The sequence below is a fragment of the Bufo bufo genome, chromosome 2 (assembly GCF_905171765.1).
Source record: "Bufo bufo chromosome 2, aBufBuf1.1, whole genome shotgun sequence".
NCBI classification, from domain to species: Eukaryota; Metazoa; Chordata; class Amphibia; order Anura; family Bufonidae; genus Bufo; species Bufo bufo.
Genome location: NC_053390.1, coordinates 287135621 through 287154856, shown reverse-complemented (window position 1 = coordinate 287154856; position 19236 = coordinate 287135621). Strand labels below are relative to the sequence as shown.

At 48.6% G+C, this 19236-nt stretch overlaps 1 protein-coding gene across 1 annotated transcript in view; it reads left to right on the top strand.

Moving 5' to 3' along the window:
* Positions 1 to 1815: 1815 nt before the first annotated feature.
* DTX1 (deltex E3 ubiquitin ligase 1) overlaps positions 1816 to 19236 on the top strand; it is a 74580-nt gene continuing 57159 nt past the window's right edge. Inside the window, exon 1 of the mRNA XM_040420267.1 lies at positions 1816 to 2065. Within this exon, the coding sequence (XP_040276201.1) occupies positions 1816 to 2065 (250 nt within the window). The remainder of the gene's footprint in view (positions 2066 to 19236) is intronic.

Genomic DNA, 19236 nt, shown 5'->3' with positions numbered 1-19236 from the left:
TATCTATCTACTGTATCTATTCATATCTATCTCTATACGTATCTCTCTATCTATATACCTATCTCACATATATCTATCTATCTACTGTATCTATTCATATCTATCTCTATACGTATCTCTCTATCTCACATCTATCTACTGTATCTATTTCTATCTATCTCATATATATATATATATATATATATATATATATATATATATCTCACATCTATCTATCTACAGTATCCATCTATCTATCTACAGTATCTATTCATATATATATTTCTATCTATCTATCCATCCACCTATCTAATCCATCTCTCTGTAGTGTCTATCCAGATATCTGGAGCCCCCTCACCCTCCCTCCATGCCTGCATTTGCTACCCCCAGTCTCTGGAGTATCTGCAGAGGCTGCAGACATGGGGAGCAGGCTACACTGGAGGATGACTGGGGAGCACAAGGAGCTGTATTGTACAGGTTGTAGGATGGTGGGGGATGGAAGGAAGAAGCTATAGAGAAGGAGAGTGACACTTCCCAACAGAGGAAGCAGCAGAAGAAGACGCGATCATGTCTGGTTCCTGCACCCAGAAGAAGCCGGATCCTGCGCTGTAATCTGCAGCTCAGCTCATGGCACGGGGCTGCAGCACAGTGCATTGTATCCTCTGGGGTCACCGACTCTGCTCACCCCACCCTCTTGGAGACATTGCTTCCACCTGAAGACTGTGCTCACATCCAGCAAGGAAAGCCTGAACTACAACCTCTTCTTCACACTTGTCCGCATCTACAGAGCCATCATCTGAGGAGCTCCCAGACCATTCACCCACCAGGAGACACCAAGAAGAAGCCTCCCTCCAACCCTGGGGGAACACCAGGCTCCCCACACTGCGCCCCCACCATGAAGGCATGACACAAGGGAGGTCAGAAAATGGTCTGCTGACAGGAGAGGACCGTGAGTACTCCATGGTTACTGCTACAGTCTGTAGGATATATATATATATACAGTATATATATATATATATATATATATATATATATATATATATATATATAGAGTGGATACAGATAGGGGGTCTCTCTGCATGCATGGCCTCACTCAGCTAATCTGATGTCCATTGTGATTTGATAATATCAAGCTGATGTATTGGTAGGACCATCAGTTTATGGGTTACCGCTCATTATACACTTGTCCATATGTATAGATCACAGAAGAAGCATAAAGCATAAAAAAACATAAAATGCAAATAAGCATACAAGTGTATGTATAGAGAGAAGCATTGCTGGTAGAAGCCAGGTTCTGCGTGTTTAGTATGCCAGGGCTGTAGAGAGTCTAGCACTGTGACAATGCATTAGACAACAAATACACAACATTGTTTTCAGAATCTGTGTTTTTTTTTTTTGTGTTTTTTTCTTTTTGCAGATGCCCACCTTTTCCAGTAAAAGCTTATGGACATATGGCCTGAAGAGCTGACAACTGACTGTCTGGGCTCAGGACTTGTTTCTAGAAAAGCTTTCAGGCAGAGGACATTTAAGGGGGCCAAGCTACAATGTGCATCTTCGTGAGCCCTATAATTGTCATTAAAATACAATGTCTTGGGGCATCAACCTATAGGAAAGAAATGGGAAATGCCGCCATAAACAAGCTCATATTATTGTTTTAATATCATATTCTGCATTTGTGTCCAACATGAAAACCAGTTGAGGACATGCCATTTGATCAGTACTCCTAAGCTTCCTCAATGCAAAGTTCTGCTCAAACCACTTGTTCCACCAGTCTTATTCCTGCGTTACACTGGGGTGAAAGATTCTAGCGCCTGAGTTTTTCTTCTTCTTTTTGCCATGTCACGTATTCTTCAATCAGTAAGCGGTCAAAATTTTGGAGGTCAAGGGGCTCCTCCAAGAGTTGTGGTCTGGGAATGGTTGAATGAGCATGGACGTTGGAGACCATATACTGCAACTGTGTGCCATCATATTGAGAATGCTTTACGAGAAGACGGACGGGGACGGGTGGCATTAGGGCAGGTGGACACACAGCTAACGCCATACGTCATTGACCTTCAGACTATGCACCAGTACCGCCAGGACACAGGTAATACTTGAGATATCATGTAAAAGATCTTCATTGCACGGTGTACAAAACGATTCGCTGTTCTTGTGATTCTATCATCTTTAAATCATGGGAACATATATTTTCTGTGTAAGGAATAGGTATTATGGCTAAATTAGAAATACACTACGAATGAGGGTGGCCAGAGAGATGGCATCAACCAAAATGTGTAAGTTGTGCTCCCACTGCCTTCTCTAATATATCACTGTTCTTGTTGTCAAGAATATGCTAGCTGACACAAAAATTTTTTTACAAAATGCAGCTATATTTTTGGGTAAAAATACTCTAGATTTCCCCCACAGACACAAGAGACTGGCCATTTGGCTTATTGTTGGAAAACCCCTTTAAGGCAGCACCTGAGAGCCCATGGCCAGAAGAAGTCAACACCCGCATAGCTGTTGTGATTGGTAAGAGGCTTGTGATCTTAAGTCCTCATGCACATTACTGTATTTTTCATCCAAGTGCTGTTTGCTTTTTTTTGTGGACAGCCGACTGCCCCATTCATTTCCATGTGGCCATGCACATGTTCATGTTTTTTGTGGCTCAATGTGTCCGTTCCCCGAATTATAGACCATGTCCTAGTGTGGTCTGCACTGTGTATGGGAATGGCCATTTCTATTGGAGTGAGAAAAATGCGGAGCACAGACAGAAGTTATCTATATTTTGCCGATCCGTGGTTGGCAGACTGAAATATGGACACGGTTGTGTGCATGAGCACAGCAGGTGCAATGTCGTCACTTCACCATGGCTGCTGCTGGGGAGAGCAGGATGTGTTTCATTCACCGGGGGAACGGGACTACGTGGGTATTATTTTTTTTATTTTGTTAAAAAATACAGAGGCCAGCTCTACTGTAAGGGGGGCTCTGAAGGGGCATTCTACTTTCTGGTTACACAAAGGGAGCATAACTGCTGTGTGGGGGCATATGTACTTTGCGGGGGCAAAGAAAGGGCATATCTAGTGTGTGGAGGCAATTGGGGTGCATATCTACTGTGTGGGGGCAATAAGGAGCATGACTACTGTGTAGGGGCACTAAGGAGGCATAACTAATGTGTGGGGCACTAGAGGGAAATCACTACTGTGAGTAGGCACTGAGGGATATTCTACTGTGTGGGGGAACTAAGGGGGAAATAACTACTGTGTGGGGGCAAAAAAGGTAATAGGCGGGATTGGGATGTGTAGACAGACATTGGGGGGAGTTAAAGGCGTGGCGCTGATAATGTTCCTCCTTGGGCTTTTTAAAAGTTGGGAGATATGACATAACCAAAAAACAGCAACATTATATGCACTTGGAACATTGTTAAAAGCCTGTGTGCCGAAATGTTGATGTTATTGGCTTATGTGCTCCAAATAAAGCAGCTTATATTTAAGGCATGTTCACACATTACAGATTTTCAGGAGGATTTGCAATAAAAATCCAAAACAGATACTCAGATTTGTGATCCAGATGCACAGTTTATGTGCTGGTGGATCCACACAAGAATGAGACCCATTCAGTGGGCTAATTTGCCGCTTTTCCCATTGGAATCTGTGTATATAATGTCCATGCTCGTTATTTCTGCAGATGATTTTTTTTTTTACCGTAAAACAGCCGCATGCAGCGTTTTAGTGTGGAATGGTGACTGAACGGAGGCAAACTGATGCCTTCTGAGCGGATCCTTTTCCATTCAGAATACATTAGGGCAAAACTGATCCGTTTTGGACCGCTTGTGAGAGCCCTGAACGGATCTCACAAACGGAAAGCCAAAACGCCAGTGTGAAAGTAGCATAAATCCAATCTTTTTTATTCGATGCATGCAAACAATTGGAAATCTGTAAAGATTAATTATGTTTCATCATTTGGGGGTCCAACCTGTGAAACACTCAGCTATCAGCAATGTAAAAGGACCATAGAGCCCCTGCAAGAGCAATGTCCCCTTCATGGTTTACAGAGACACAATGTTGGAATGCAAATGAGTAGGACAAGCTGCAGTACCAGGTACAGCCACTGTGTGGACGAGTCTTTATTCTTGGGTTAATAAGGAAAAGAGCGCTCCCAGGAGTGCCATGACCCTGTCATTGTGCATATTGGCAGGGGAACTGGTGGTGGGACATCACTGGTAAAAAATAATGGCCTAAGAGTACGACCACATGGAGCGTCCATGCAATACTTGAAGTACTACGGAGTGCTTCCGTGGTGTTTCTGTCCGTGCCTCCACACTGCAAAAAAAATAGAACATGTTCTGTATTTTTGCGGTACGAACGGATCACAGACCGATTAAAAATGAATGGGTCTCGATGTGTCACGACCGGGGCCCGTGTATTGTGGACCCGCTGTTTGTGGGCCGCAATACAGCCACGGCCATGTGCATGAGCCCTAAAGGACATGGATGACCTCTCCTCTTACTTCAATTTACTCCTGGTTTTGGCTTGTAAAACAGCACCAGGAAACCTGACAGTGCGCCCGTAACCTAAGAGGTGTTGGTGATATGAATTATGTATATTTCTGTGTCTTTCCACAGTCTACATTTCAGTCTAATATTACATTTAGAACCGATGTGATATACCAATTTAATAGTGGAGTCTCATGTACTGTACTTCACGGTGATCAAGTAGGGAACAGTGGGGGTCATTAATTCACAGACTTGAGACTTTTTTAGTAAAAAAAAAATTGTCGCAAGTCCCTTTTATAACTGCCCGTGTGACAATATTTACATTGCCGGTTTCACACTGTGTACAACAGTTGGGCGGGACAGGATTTATCACTGGGACTTTTTTTAAAAGTCCCAATTTCACTCCAGTAGGAGGGTGGAGTAGGAAAACTGGAGTAGCTTCTCTAGACCAAAATGTGAGGCACCTCGTTTTGGCTCACAATCACTGATGGAAATCACTGACCGAACACTGACTGTGTAAATAAGGCTTTCACACAGTCCGTGGGGCACATTTATAAAGCTTGCCTGTTATGGCCATAAAATTAGACAGGCGTGTTTCTTTTGGCTGTCTTTCTTTCGCCAAGTCACACATCCGTTGATGAATTAGACTAGGCTTATTTTTCTTATTCTGACTCCTGGTGGTTGTTTTTCAGTTAGACAGGTTCATATTCACTTAGACTGGTCTAATTTATTTGTGTATCAAAAAGTCTCATCTTTGCAGAGAAAAGTTGCATGTCTCCAGGAAAGAAATGCTAAAAAGTTGCACTTCACCATTGAAAATTGACAAAAGAAAGTACTGCAGCCCTGTTTTTGCAACAAATTCAGGCGCAAAAAAAAGGCGGACCTACATAAATAGATCCGAAAAAAAAGTCACAAAAGTTTGAAAACTTCTGATTTAGTCTAAAATATCAAAATAGGCAAACAAGGCTCAAAAGATTCCAAAACAGGCGCAATTTCAGTAGTAAATGCAACAAAAAAATAAAAGTCACTTTAGAAAATGTGCAATTTTTTCTGTCCAGATTGTATTCAGATTGCATGCATTTTTCATGCGTGTGAAATAAAACTGAAGAATAGCAATTAGTGTTGAGCGAACATGTGTTTTCAAGTTTGGCGTACAGGTTCGGTTTATCTAAGAATCCCATTATGGATTCCACTACCACGGTCCATAACGGAATTCTGTGACGGCATGCACGACGGAAGCCTATTAGAGGCATTCTGTCATAATAGAGGTCTATGCTGGCCATAGACTTCTATTATGCCAAAATGCAATACGGAATGCCTCTTATAGGCTTCCGTGGTGCATGCCATCATAGAATTCCGTTATGGACCGTGGTAGCGGAATCCATAATGGGATTCTTAGATAACCCGAACCTGTACGCCAAACTAGAAAAGACAAGTTTGCTCAACACTAATAATCTACATCTCCTAGTAGCCATCAGTGAAAAAGACATTTAAGGCCTCTTTCACACGGGCGTTGCGGAAAAATGTCCGGGTGCGTTGCGGGAACACCCGCGATTTTTCCGCGCGAGTGCAAAACCTTGTAATGCGTTTTACACTCGCGTGAGAAAAATCGCGCGTGTTTGGTACCCAAACCCGAACTTCTTCACAGAAGTTCGGGCTTGGGATCGGTGTTCTGTAAATAGTATTATTTTCCCTTATAACATGGTTATAAGGGAAAATAATAGCATTCTGAATACAGAATGCTAAGTAAAACAGGGCTGGAGGGGGTTAAAAAAAATAAAAAATCATTTAACTCACCTTAATCCACTTGCTCGCGATGCCGGGCATCTCCGTCTGACTCTTTTACTGTCTAGGACCTGTGGAGAGCATTAACTATAGTTTAAGGACCTGGGATGACGTCACTCTGGTCATCACATGGTACGTCACATGATCTTTTACCATGGTGAATCACCATGGTAAAAGATCATGTGACGTACCATGTGATGACCGGAGTGACGTCATCCCAGGTCCTTAAACTATAGTTAATGCTCTCCACAGGTCCTAGACAGTAAAAGAGTCAGACGGAGATGCCGGCTACGCGAGCAAGTGGATAAAGGTGAGTTAAATGACATTTTTATTTTTTTTAACCCCTCCAGCCCTGTTTTACTATGCATTCTGTATTCAGAATGCTATTATTTTCCCTTATAACCATGTTATAAGGGAAAATAATAAGGTTCGGGTCTCCATCCCGATCGTCTCCTAGCAACCGTGCGTGAAAATCGCACCGCATCCGCACTTGCTTGCGGATGCTTGCGATTTTCACGCAACCCCATTCATTTCTATGGGGCCTGCGTTACGTGAAAAACGCACAAAGAGGAGCATGCTGCGATTTTCACGCAACGCAAAAGTGATGCGTGAAAATCACCGCTCGTGTGCACAGCCCCATAGAAATGAATGGGTCAGTATTCAGTGCGGGTGCAATGCGTTCACCTCCCGCATCGCATCCGCGCGGAATACTCGCTCGTGTGAAAGGGGCCTGTGGCGAAACCGACCTCGCCACTGGGTTTTGGAGAGGACTGACTGCTTGCCTCTTGCCCCAGGATTATGGGCCATATACTAACTTTTAAACCCCTGAACCGATTCAAGTGAATTTTGGATAGGTTTGTCCCCACGTTATACTGTTTGAATTAATGTAAGTTATATGTATGGCCAATGTAAACTCACAAAGTTGTAACAATCTATAATAATTGTAACTTGTCAGCTTGGGAGGAAAATGCTGGGTGTGTTTCTATTGTGCCATTGTCCCATTGTGTGTTTAAATGGTGATGTCTGTCCTGTTGTATCTACATGTGTATTGGCGATCTCCCTTTGTTCTGAGAGATAATTGGATTGCTCCTCAGGTTGTCTCCAGACAGAGGGGAGGAGACCATGATGCATTGTGGGGATATGTTGTCCTATGTCCCAGTCTTCATTCTGGTCCTCTGGGGGCGTGAACGATTGGTTGCTGTAGTTACATTGTATGTGTTGTTAATTACTGATTGGTTGTATTTCAAACCCCTGTGGGCAGTACTATGTTTTTGGTTTGTGAATAAAAGAGGCTGTACGTGAAGTACAGTCAGTTCCTGTTTCACCTTCAACATAGAGCCTCGTCTCATGTGTGTGGGGATTGCTATATGTGTATACTCCCCTGGCTATAACTACTAGCTCTTTTAAGGGCTGTTCCTGATCTCTGGTTTTAGGAGAGGTCCACCCACTGGAGCCTGGAGCCTTGTCGTAGGTCCAGGGTGGGTAGGAGACGGTGAGACCTCAACCAAGCTTCGGCGGTTCGTGGGGTCTGCAGTGCGTACGGTGTCAAGTGGAGTGCTTGGAGTCCTCGGAAAGCACTAGGAGCATTCATTCAACGGAGGTACCCGGTCGGTGTACCAGGTGATCCGTTACATTGGTGGCAAGCAGTGGGATGGCGTCCTAGTGTGAGGAGAAGCAGCTCGGAGACACCGTTCGTGGATTTACTAAATTGAGGGTAACGCTAGTATCCGTACAGCGCCCCTGGCTACAGCAGGATGGAATCGGCTAGTCTTCAAACAGCGTTCCACTACGAGGATGAGGATGACCCGGACTGGAGGGATGCAGTCCGGAAAGGCGTCTGGTATGATGCCCTGGAAAATGCCCAGCGGCGGCGGGGCGAGTGTCTCCCCAGTGAGGAACAGCAGTTGCGGATGCGAGTGGCCCTGCGAATGCCCCTTCTGGGAGAGAAGCCCCTGAATGAGTGGGTGACAGAACTGGAGAGCCTGGTATGGAAGGAGCTTTGGCTAGATGACGCCTACCAGGCACTCTGGTGGTATGTGATTCGGCACTCCCCCTGGATGGCTGAGCACGACAGACCCGAGGGTGAGAATTCTGATGGCCCTGGCCTGTTGTTTGAGGCCTTCGCAGAACCGGAGTTCGGAGATGCTGGAGGGTCCCGGTTCTGGGATATCTATGACTACAGGGAGGCTATGCATGATTGGGCTACAGCGAGAGAGGTGAGACAAGACCTGGCATCTCTAGTGACAAAGGAGTGGGAGCTGGAGCAGGACTACCAATACTTCTTCAGCTCAATTCGGTCCCAATATACACTGCCAGAGAGCTGGGTGGCAGTCCCAGACCTACAACCCTACAGCTGGGAAGACCCGACTGAAGTATCCCCTGCTTCAGTACCAGCTACAGAGGTAGAAGTCCTCATAAACTGGTCCTGTGAGGAACCACAACAGGCAGGGGGAGACGGGACCGAGGTCTCTCCACCGGGATGCTGGGCAGCTGGCCCAGACCCTCAACAGCAGCCGGAGTTGCCAGGTGTGGACGCAGGTGGTCCTTACTCGCAACTGTTGAGGGACCTCACAGACTGGTCCTGGGAGGACCCACAGATGGCAGGTGGAGATGGGACCGAGGTCTCTCTACCAGTCCTACAGAGATGCTGGACGGTCGGTCCAGATCTCCAGCCATCTCCGCAGGGATACCAGGAGGAGGAGGGGGACAGCACCCCTAACTCCGATGGTGCAGATGGGACCGCGGTCTCTGCACCAGGCCTACCGGGATGCTGGACGGCCGGTTCAGATCCCCCACCAACCCTGCAGGAATGCCAGGAGGAAGAGGTAAGCGATTCCTCCTCTCCACAGCCGATCTGCAACAAGGTCCTGGGGATAGGATTCCCTGATCACATCCCAGCGGAAGAGCTGGCATCTGGGCAGAGTGCAGTCGGCCTCTGCCCTCCCCTATCCTCTTCTCCAGAGCCGGACTTCCCACAGGCTACCCCAGCGGAAGCGCTGGCATCTGGGCAGAGCGCAGTCGGCCGCTGCCCTCCCCTATCCTCTTCTCCAGAGCCGGACTTCCCACAGGCTACCCCAGCGGAAGAGCTGGCATCTGGGCAGAGCGCAGTCGGCCTCTGCCCACCAAGTACCTACAGTTCCAAGCTGGAGAACCACAAGGAAGCGAGGAGTAGCAGATGCCCACTCAACAGCTGGGGACATACAGAACAGAGCCAGGCCCCAAGATTCAACAGGTCCAGTATTGGGTTGTGGTTGGACTGCCAGACTAACTCAGGTACTGACCGTGAGGTCAGGTATCTGGTTAGTCTTCCCTGGGAGGGGGAGATGTGTGGCGAAACCGACCTCGCCACTGGGTTTTGGAGAGGACTGACTGCTTGCCTCTTGCCCCAGGATTATGGGCCATATACTAACTTTTAAACCCCTGAACCGATTCAAGTGAATTTTGGATAGGTTTGTCCCCACGTTATACTGTTTGAATTAATGTAAGTTATATGTATGGCCAATGTAAACTCACAAAGTTGTAACAATCTATAATAATTGTAACTTGTCAGCTTGGGAGGAAAATGCTGGGTGTGTTTCTATTGTGCCATTGTCCCATTGTGTGTTTAAATGGTGATGTCTGTCCTGTTGTATCTACATGTGTATTGGCGATCTCCCTTTGTTCTGAGAGATAATTGGATTGCTCCTCAGGTTGTCTCCAGACAGAGGGGAGGAGACCATGATGCATTGTGGGGATATGTTGTCCTATGTCCCAGTCTTCATTCTGGTCCTCTGGGGGCGTGAACGATTGGTTGCTGTAGTTACATTGTATGTGTTGTTAATTACTGATTGGTTGTATTTCAAACCCCTGTGGGCAGTACTATGTTTTTGGTTTGTGAATAAAAGAGGCTGTACGTGAAGTACAGTCAGTTCCTGTTTCACCTTCAACATAGAGCCTCGTCTCATGTGTGTGGGGATTGCTATATGTGTATACTCCCCTGGCTATAACTACTAGCTCTTTTAAGGGCTGTTCCTGATCTCTGGTTTTAGGAGAGGTCCACCCACTGGAGCCTGGAGCCTTGTCGTAGGTCCAGGGTGGGTAGGAGACGGTGAGACCTCAACCAAGCTTCGGCGGTTCGTGGGGTCTGCAGTGCGTACGGCGTCAAGTGGAGTGCTTGGAGTCCTCGGAAAGCACTAGGAGCATTCATTCAACGGAGGTACCCGGTCGGGGTGCCAGGTGATCCGTTACAGGGCCTAACCCTCATTCACACGTCAGTGTTTTGGTCAGTGATTTCCATTAGTGACTGAGCCAAAACCAGGAGTGGAGTCTCCACAGACATAAGGTATAAGGGAAAGATCTGCACCTCTTCTGTGTTTAGAACAGCACCTGGTTTTGGTTCAGAATCATTGATGGAAATCACTGACCGAACACTGACATGTGAATGAGGTGTTACTCTGCGCCTTTAGTCTAAACAATGCTGCTTTAGACAGTCTTATTTTTTAGTTGCATTTACTACTGAAATGGACCCTGTTTTGGAAGTTTTCTAACTTTTAAAACCTTTTCTGACCTATTTATGTAGGTACGCCTTTTTTTGCACCTGAATTTGTTGCAAAAACAGTCTAATCTTCTATGCCACCCCAGGGTGGTGTACTTTTCTTCGTCTGTTTTCAGTGGTGAGTTACGACTTTTTTTGCATTAAAAGTCGCACTTTCCATGTGGCTTTTTTTCACAAAGATGTGACTTAATAAGTGCTGAAATAATAAGTGCTCAAGGAAGAGGCCAGTCTAATTTTATGGCCAAAACCTGGCGAGCTTGATAATTGTGCCCCATGGTATACGGATGCCTTCCGTCTTTCAAGCCCCATTCACTTCTGTGAAACCAGGGCTGCGTGAAAAACACACAATATAGAACATGCTGCGGTTTTTGCCGAATGCAGATCCTACGTGAAAAACGTCTTTAATGTACACAGACCCATTGAAATGAACAGGTCAAGATTCAGTCCAGATGCTGTGTTCACCGCACTCTTCGGATCCGGATGGAGAACTCGCTTGTGCAAAAGAGTCCTTAGAAGAGTTTCTCAGCTTCCCCATTGACTTCTATGAAATCCACAATCAAATCTGCATCCAAAAAGTAAAATGCCACTTCAGAAGCAGATGACAATTTAGCACATGGTTCATGTGCACGTGGTAATGTTTTTTTTCCATTGAAGTCAATTAAATTAAATCTCCTTTCGAGTCCCTTAAGCAGGTGGACTATCCGCTTAGAAGTGACAGGGGCATACTCCATGCCCAAGGGCATCTCAGGGGACTCCCTCCTTCCGGGATTTTTGGTTAACATTCCCCGGAAGGGGCGGCATTCCGGGAGGGCACCTGCCTCCCACTCCTGATACGCCTGCAACAGGTTCACGGGGAAGGCTTGGCATTGAGCCGGTGGTGCGCGAGGTACGGGCCTTCCCAGGCCGCCTGACGCTTGTCCTGAGGTACGGGAAACAGTATCCACACTTGTTGACCCACGTGGTGGGTCCTCTCACAAGCGTCCTGGTTGTACCCCCGCTTCTGGTCGGTCTGGGCCTGCCCCACACTGTCATGCCCTAACGGCGACAAGGCCTGCGCCTTTTCCTGAAAGCGCATGACACACTTGATGACCGACGCCCCAGGGGTGGCTACGTCTTCCGTCCAGGCCTCTGTCTTAGTGGCCCCTGGGTATCTGGTCACCGGAATCTCATGCGCAGCCCACAGAAATTCCACCCTGAATGGATAGGGTACCACAAATTTTCGGGCCTAGGCCACGCCTCTGGTGAGCCCTGTTGCACCGTTTCCGGGCACAACTGTCCTTGGTTCCAGACCGCCCTCTGGGGGTCTGAATCCAATGGAGGCCGTGCCACCTGCTCCGTGAGAGCTTTCCAGCTGGTGCTAGCTCCTAGCGCCACCTGAAACCCCTGGTGGAACGTGGTCAGAATAGACGAGACTGCCATGTCCCCTGTCAATGCTAATACCTGCCGGTCGCTAGGCCGCTCCTCCGGTGAGCCCTGCTGGACCGTGACCCGGTACAGCCGTCCTTGGTCCCAGACCACCTGCTCGAGGTCTGAGTCTGAGGGAGGCTGTCCCGCCTGCTCCTTGGGAGCATCCAGGCTGGCGTTAGCTACTGAAGCCATCTGAAACCCCTGACCGGATGTGGTCAGAATAGACGAGACTGCCACGTCTTCTGTCAGGTCCCTGGGACCTGTCTCCGGGCCTCCATCTGACTTGGCAGCCACTTGGTCGAAAGGGTGAAAGCCATCAGACCCCTGAGGGGCCCCTAGGGCCCCAGCACTCCTACTGCGCGTGACAGCAGCTATGGCCACTGCCACCGCTGGTAGTGCCTGCTTCCTCTCAGCAAAACACTGGCGAAGATATTTGCAGATACCCCCACCTCCCTTACTCCTCGACCGGCGCCCCAGTCCAAATAGACCTCGGCGACGGGCAGCGCCGGTTCTACTCCTCCAATCCCTGAGACAGTGAGGGATATCCCGGGCAGTAAATCATGGGGTGCCACCAGTTCAGGCCGTACCAGTGTCATCTCAGCGCCGGTGTCTCTAAGTCCCATGGCTACGGCCTGGCCCACGGTGACCGGTTGAACATTATCAAGGGACCTCCCACAACCCCCACCCACACACAACACAGTGGACGGTTTCCGGGTCGATGACTGGGACGGGTCCCTCGGGCGCTGGGGCCTTGAAGTGACCTGGCTGTTTACACAGGTGGCAAAGTCGGTGTTCCCCCACAGACGTAGAAAGTGAAGTCGGGGCCGGTGCCCCCTTCGGCCTTGGGGCAGTGGTAGCAGGTGCAGCGTGCGTCTTACTCCCTCTCCAGCTGACAGGTTTCCGGGCCTCTGAAGTCCTGTTGTTGGTGTATTCATCAGCCAGGGCTGCTGTTGCGGAGGCCCCCTTTGGCTTCTGGTCGCAGAGGTACTGCTGTAGGTCCTCTGAACAATTCCACAAGAACTGCTCTGTGGCGATGAGCTCCTTCAGCTGCTGGACGGTGGTGAGCTCCAATCCTGTGGTCCATTGGTCGACCGCTCTCAGCAGGAACCCGCATGTGATCAGCCTAGCTCTGGGTAGAACCCCGCTGCAAATTCCTGAGCTTCTTCCGGTACGACTCAGGGGTTAAGTTATACTGCCTGACCAGAGTCTGTTTGATGTCCTCATAGCTCAGGATGGTCTCGCTGGGCAGGTACCCGAATATTTCAAGGGCTTCTCCCCTGAGCCATGGCGTGAGGAATCTCACCCACTGGTCCTCTGGCAGTTGGTACTGATGGCAGGCCATCTCAAATGCCAACAAAAAGGTGTCCAGGTCCCCGTTTTTGTCCAGTAGGGGAAAGTCCTCTGCCCGCAGTTTGGGAATCCGGACCTCTGGGGACTCACATCAGGCTGCAGAGGGCTGCTGGAGTTGGAGTTTCAGCTGGAGCATTTGTACAGGGTGCTCACGCTCCACATGCTTGCGACGTTCTGCAGCTGCTGCTTGCTCCCGACGTTCTCTCTCTGCAGCTTCTGCTTTGTCCCGACGTTCTGCAGCCTCTGCTTGCTCGCGACGCTCTGCAGCCGCCAGGAAGAGCTCAGAGGCTGCCTGGTCTCCGGCCTCGAGATGGTCCAGGGCAGCTTGTAGGAGAGCAGCCTGGGGGATGGGCAGGTGCAGCGTACTCAAGTTAGGTGTAGAAATGTTCCTGGGTGTTGTAGTGCAATAGACACTAACCTGAGACGGCTGACTCTCTGCAAGGGCAGGTGATGATGAGAAATGTTCGTGACGCCAGTGCCAATTAAACGGTGGCACGCCGTTTGCTGATAGCAGGAATAATTGAGGAACCACGTGATGTTAAAGCAGAACTCAAACTTTAGTAGTCATCATATAGGGACATTAACGGAAACGCAGTTCCTTTGCAGACAGTTGATTTTCAATACAGTTGATGCAGGCAATATATGTATAGCAAGGTGACTTCAGAGTGTTAAACACAGGACTTGTAGTACAGGCAGCTTGCACTCTATTCCTGACTGATCCTGGAACATATAAACTCTTCTCCAAGGCCCAATGCCCTAGCTCTGGCGTATATCCTTGGTTTTATCTTTATCAAGTACCTCCTCTGTTGTCTTGAGTACCTCTTGCTTTTCTGAGCTTTGCCTCTGTCTCTCTCTCAGCTTCCTCAGACTCTAGAAACTTCTGAACTCACTCTGGAAGCTTCTGAACTTGAGGTGTTCCTGCTTCTGCATAGATGAACTCAGGAGGGGAACCTTCTCTTTGAATCTGGAACCCGGTTACAGGGACTGCAATACCCTCTCCTGGTCTGCAGGCTTCCGGCCTGGACTTGACTCTGACATAGTCTAAACTCCAACTGCTGTAGACTGGCTTTAGACTAGACTGACTTTCCTTTCCCTGACTGGGCCTTATATAAACTAGGGCTCCCTAGCTCCCTCTAGTGACTAAGAGCTGAAATGACACCCCTAGCAGGCCTGTACATGCAAGTTTCACAGTAACAGGGAAATACATAGCATTACATTACATTACATTTTATAAAGACGACTTATACCAACTTCCCCATAAATAAGGGGGACGACAGCACACAAGTGACCCTCCTGTAGTGACGGGCATTACAGTCCCCGTACACTACATACCCCACTGCTTTAAGCTGAGTACGACCTCGTACTCCATCAGGGTTTGCCCAACTGGAATCTCTACCTGAAACAGAAAAAGAGACATGCAGGCATACATATATGTAATCCATCTGCATTTACATTCATATCAGGTCCAATTGGCAAAGGTGAAGGTTGGTGACAAGGGGCGTCGTTCTCTTCTTCTCAGGATAGTAAATGGAACTGGGGCGCTGACCTGGCACAGCGTAACATTATAACCAGGATAGTCCATGACAATGAATAAGTCCATAATAGAACAGCAAAATAGATAAAACAGTATAAAAGTTCTTGGAGGCTCAAAGAACAAACATGAGTCCGTACCCAGGTTATTTTCCTATTAAATCACAGAGGCTCTCGTGCGGTGGAGTCCATCTCTGGGCACATTCACTTTAAAAAGAGTAAGAATCTCAGAGGCTCAGGTTCTTTTGAGTCTGTCTCCGGGCACGGTTCCTTAGTATCAAGTTGCACAATAAAATGGTATAATATAAAACAAGTGCTGTAATACCCCTGATCAACCTGAAAAGGGGGTTAAGGTAAAAGGTGCAACAAAGGAACAGGCACAACTTGGCGTGGGATGGCAAAAGCAGGCAGGAGATCCTGGAAACAAACTTGGCTTTGTTGACCTTGTGATTTCAGTGGTTAACACCTACCACTGAGCCGTGGATGAACTGGCAGCAGCAACAAACGACCAGGAAACATAGGACTCCTGTCCTGGAAGGGTTAATAACATCATTCTTTGATGAAATAAATCAAAGGCCTAGCAGGCTGATTCACAGGGGTATATCGTCATTACCCGGCTCTGCTGGCAAATACGGCCTGTAGTAGTCCTCTACAGGAGGATGGGCCCACATAACGGTGTTAGGGGGCAGCTGCAAGGTAAAGGGGCCCCTAATAGGTATTGGCCCCATGGACCTAGAGGTAAACCCTTGGGTGGACCGTACTGGTCCCGGCATGATAATTGTGGGATGTAAGACAGTTGATACCGCCGCCGCAAGCGGTCCGGTGGGCTCGGTGCAGCAACTTACAGGAATAACGGGTCTTCCTTGGGGCCTTGACGGAGCAACATTAGCAGACGGTGGTTTACGGGTGGTGACAGGCACCCTTACCTCGTCCTTCTTTGGCGGCGTCTGGATCCTGGCGGTCGCGATCTTGCGCAGCTCCCGCAACTTCTCCTCCAGCCGGACAATCTGTTCACCGATGCTCCCCGTGTCAGAGTCGCTGTCATCTGCTGGCGCCGCCGGCGCAGGTACAGTCAACGATGGCGCGGACTCGGCCTCTGCAGGTTCTGGTGATGCATCGGGTCTCCGACCCCTCCGGATGTTCTCAAAGGTATTGCGAAGTCCTTTTAAGTTTTCCATATCTTGTATGGTCTTCTCCCGACGAGGCAGCTCGGGGGAAGGATAGGGGCTCACCCATTTTTCCAACACGGTTGGCTGCCAGAAGACGTTAGGCCCAATGAAGGAGCTCCGCTCCTGGAAGGCGTGATGGGTCGGCTCTGGAGAGCGTTCCGGTTCCCGCTCGCAGCCAGAGTAGTCTTCTTCTTCTGCCTCCCAGTCCTCAGGTTCTCGCTTGGGACGGGTCACAGCAGTTGCATAAGGGCCTCTCAGGCTCTCGGCAGGGGTGAACTCCACTTCCTCTCCCTCGCGGAGGCTGTGCTGATAGGAAGGGAGGTAGTCTCTCTTGACAGATCTTCTGTTAACATATAGATCTCTGCCAGTCAGGTAATCTTGTATGAACCCGTAGCCACGGGCTTTGTCAAAGGACACCACCAACCCCTTTCTCCTTTCCAGGCGGAGTTGGGTGTTGGTGTGTCGTTCATGGATAGTCTTGGTCAGTTCCTCATAATAGATTTTGGTCTTTGTATTCCGCTTTATAGCGGCCTCCCGGATCTCTGCCATTAGTGAAGACCACTTGAAAGAGGGTTGAAAGAAGTCTCTCCAGGAGCCATAGCAGGGCTCCGGTTCTTTCTCCCGTGGCGGGCAGGCGGGTTTCTCCGGTCCCGGAGAGTAGGCCGGTGGAGCCTCTTCTGGCTCTACACCAATATCATTCATTTTTGGTATTTCAGGCGCGGACGTTGCAGCAAAGCGGTGCTCACTCTCCAACATGCTCGATCCTTCTCCGGAGAGCGACAGGGTGGCGCCCACAAGTTCAGCCAGCTCCTCCCATTGCACTGGGAGGTCGCCCCCCAGGTATTCCAGTATATGGAAGGCGGAGTCCATGCTAGCCGACATGCAAATGTCCAGATAAGCAGTGGCGCCTGACCTTGAACTCCTTCCCGCTATTTCCTCAAAAAGGCGCCAATTTTTCCCGCTTTTTCGGGATGAAGATGACGCAGCAGTTATTTCAGTAAGCTCAGCGGCCATCTTTAGCAAAATCCGCTGTCTATTCACTGACAGCAAGCAGGATGATGAAAAGTCCATAAAACCACACTCCGGTGTGGCGATTTCTTTCCTCTTGATAGCGCAACACTGCACAGCGCTTTTTGGAGGTTTTAGGCACACTTTTGGTATGTTTTTCAGTCCACAAAGTCCACTTTAATAAAACAGGCAATTTGTCACTTTGGTCACAGGGCAACTGTATAAGGCACAAAGTTCACGCTTCTTGCACTGGAAAGCGTGCGTATCCTGTTCGTGACGCCAAAAGAGATGTGCAGCGTACTCAAGTTAGGTGTAGAAATGTTCCTGGGTGTTGTAGTGCAATAGACACTAACCTGAGACGGCTGACTCTCTGCAAGGGCAGGTGATGATGAGAAATGTTCGTGACGCCAGTGCCAATTAAACGGTGGCACGCCGTTTGCTGATAGCAGGAATAATTGAGGAACCACGTGATGTTAAAGCAGAACTCAAACTTTAGTAGTCATCATATAGGGACATTAACGGAAACGCAGTTCCTTTGCAGACAGTTGATTTTCAATACAGTTGATGCAGGCAATATATGTATAGCAAGGTGACTTCAGAGTTTTAAACACAGGACTTGTAGTACAGGCAGCTTGCACTCTATTCCTGACTGATCCTGGAACATATAAACTCTTCTCCAAGGCCCAATGCCCTAGCTCTGGCGTATATCCTTGGTTTTATCTTTATCAAGTACCTCCTCTGTTGTCTTGAGTACCTCTTGCTTTTCTGAGCTTTGCCTCTGTCTCTCTCTCAGCTTCCTCAGACTCTAGAAACTTCTGAACTCACTCTGGAAGCTTCTGAACTTGAGGTGTTCCTGCTTCTGCATAGATGAACTCAGGAGGGGAACCTTCTATTTGAATCTGGAACCCGGTTACAGGGACTGCAATACCCTCTCCTGGTCTGCAGGCTTCCGGCCTGGACTTGACTCTGACATAGTCTAAACTCCAACTGCTGTAGACTGGCTTTAGACTAGACTGACTTTCCTTTCCCTGACTTGGCCTTATATAAACTAGGGCTCCCTAGCTCCCTCTAGTGACTAAGAGCTGAAATGACACCCCTAGCAGGCCTGTACATGCAAGTTTTACAGTAACAGGGAAATACATAGCATTACATTACATTACATTACATTTTATAAAGACGACTTATACCAACTTCCCCATAAATAAGGGGGACGACAGCACACAAGTGACCCTCCTGTAGTGACGGGCATTACAGTCCCCGTACACTACATAGGTGGAGTGAGGCCCACCGCGGACCTCACCTCCGGCAACTGGCTCCTTGGGGAGCTTTGGCTGTGCTCCCCCTCGCCTTGAATAAAGTTGCCTTCTACCTCCTCTCGGCCCCCTATCTGGACTGCGTCCTCCCCGCCATCATTCATAGCCTTGGCCATTTCCTTAGCCTTGCTTCGTGCGTAACTGGCCATCATTGCCACGGATGGTCACTGACACAGACTGCTACCTGAAGCACACACACCTTATTGTATTTGCACTCAGACTGTCTAGTGTTGAGCTGATCTTAAGACTCCAGCAGCAAAAGATACTGCTGGTCGTCTTTAGTGTCTGGGAGTATGGGTCTCACACTCACACACACTAGTATCACGATCCCACTTTGCTGCCACCAATATGTGACGAATACCAGACCTCGTGCCCGCTTGACGTTGCCTACGTCGAGCTTACGAGCCGCGGTATGGTCACGGGTTACCAAAGTGTTATGCCCTCCAGAGGAGCATGTAAGGTCAGCTTGGTACAGTTTACACAGACACCTCCTGTCCACGCGGGCACAGAGAGGCAACAAGCTGAGAGAGCCTTTTCACGGGCGCAGTGAAAACAGCACTGTCTCAGCCTGGGTATCTGCCACCAGCTTCTCGTTTGATATAAGCCCGGTCTGCTAACGGGATTATATAGGGTGAGAAACCAACCCGCGGCAGCTTATAACTAGGCCGAAACACGGACGTGGGGATT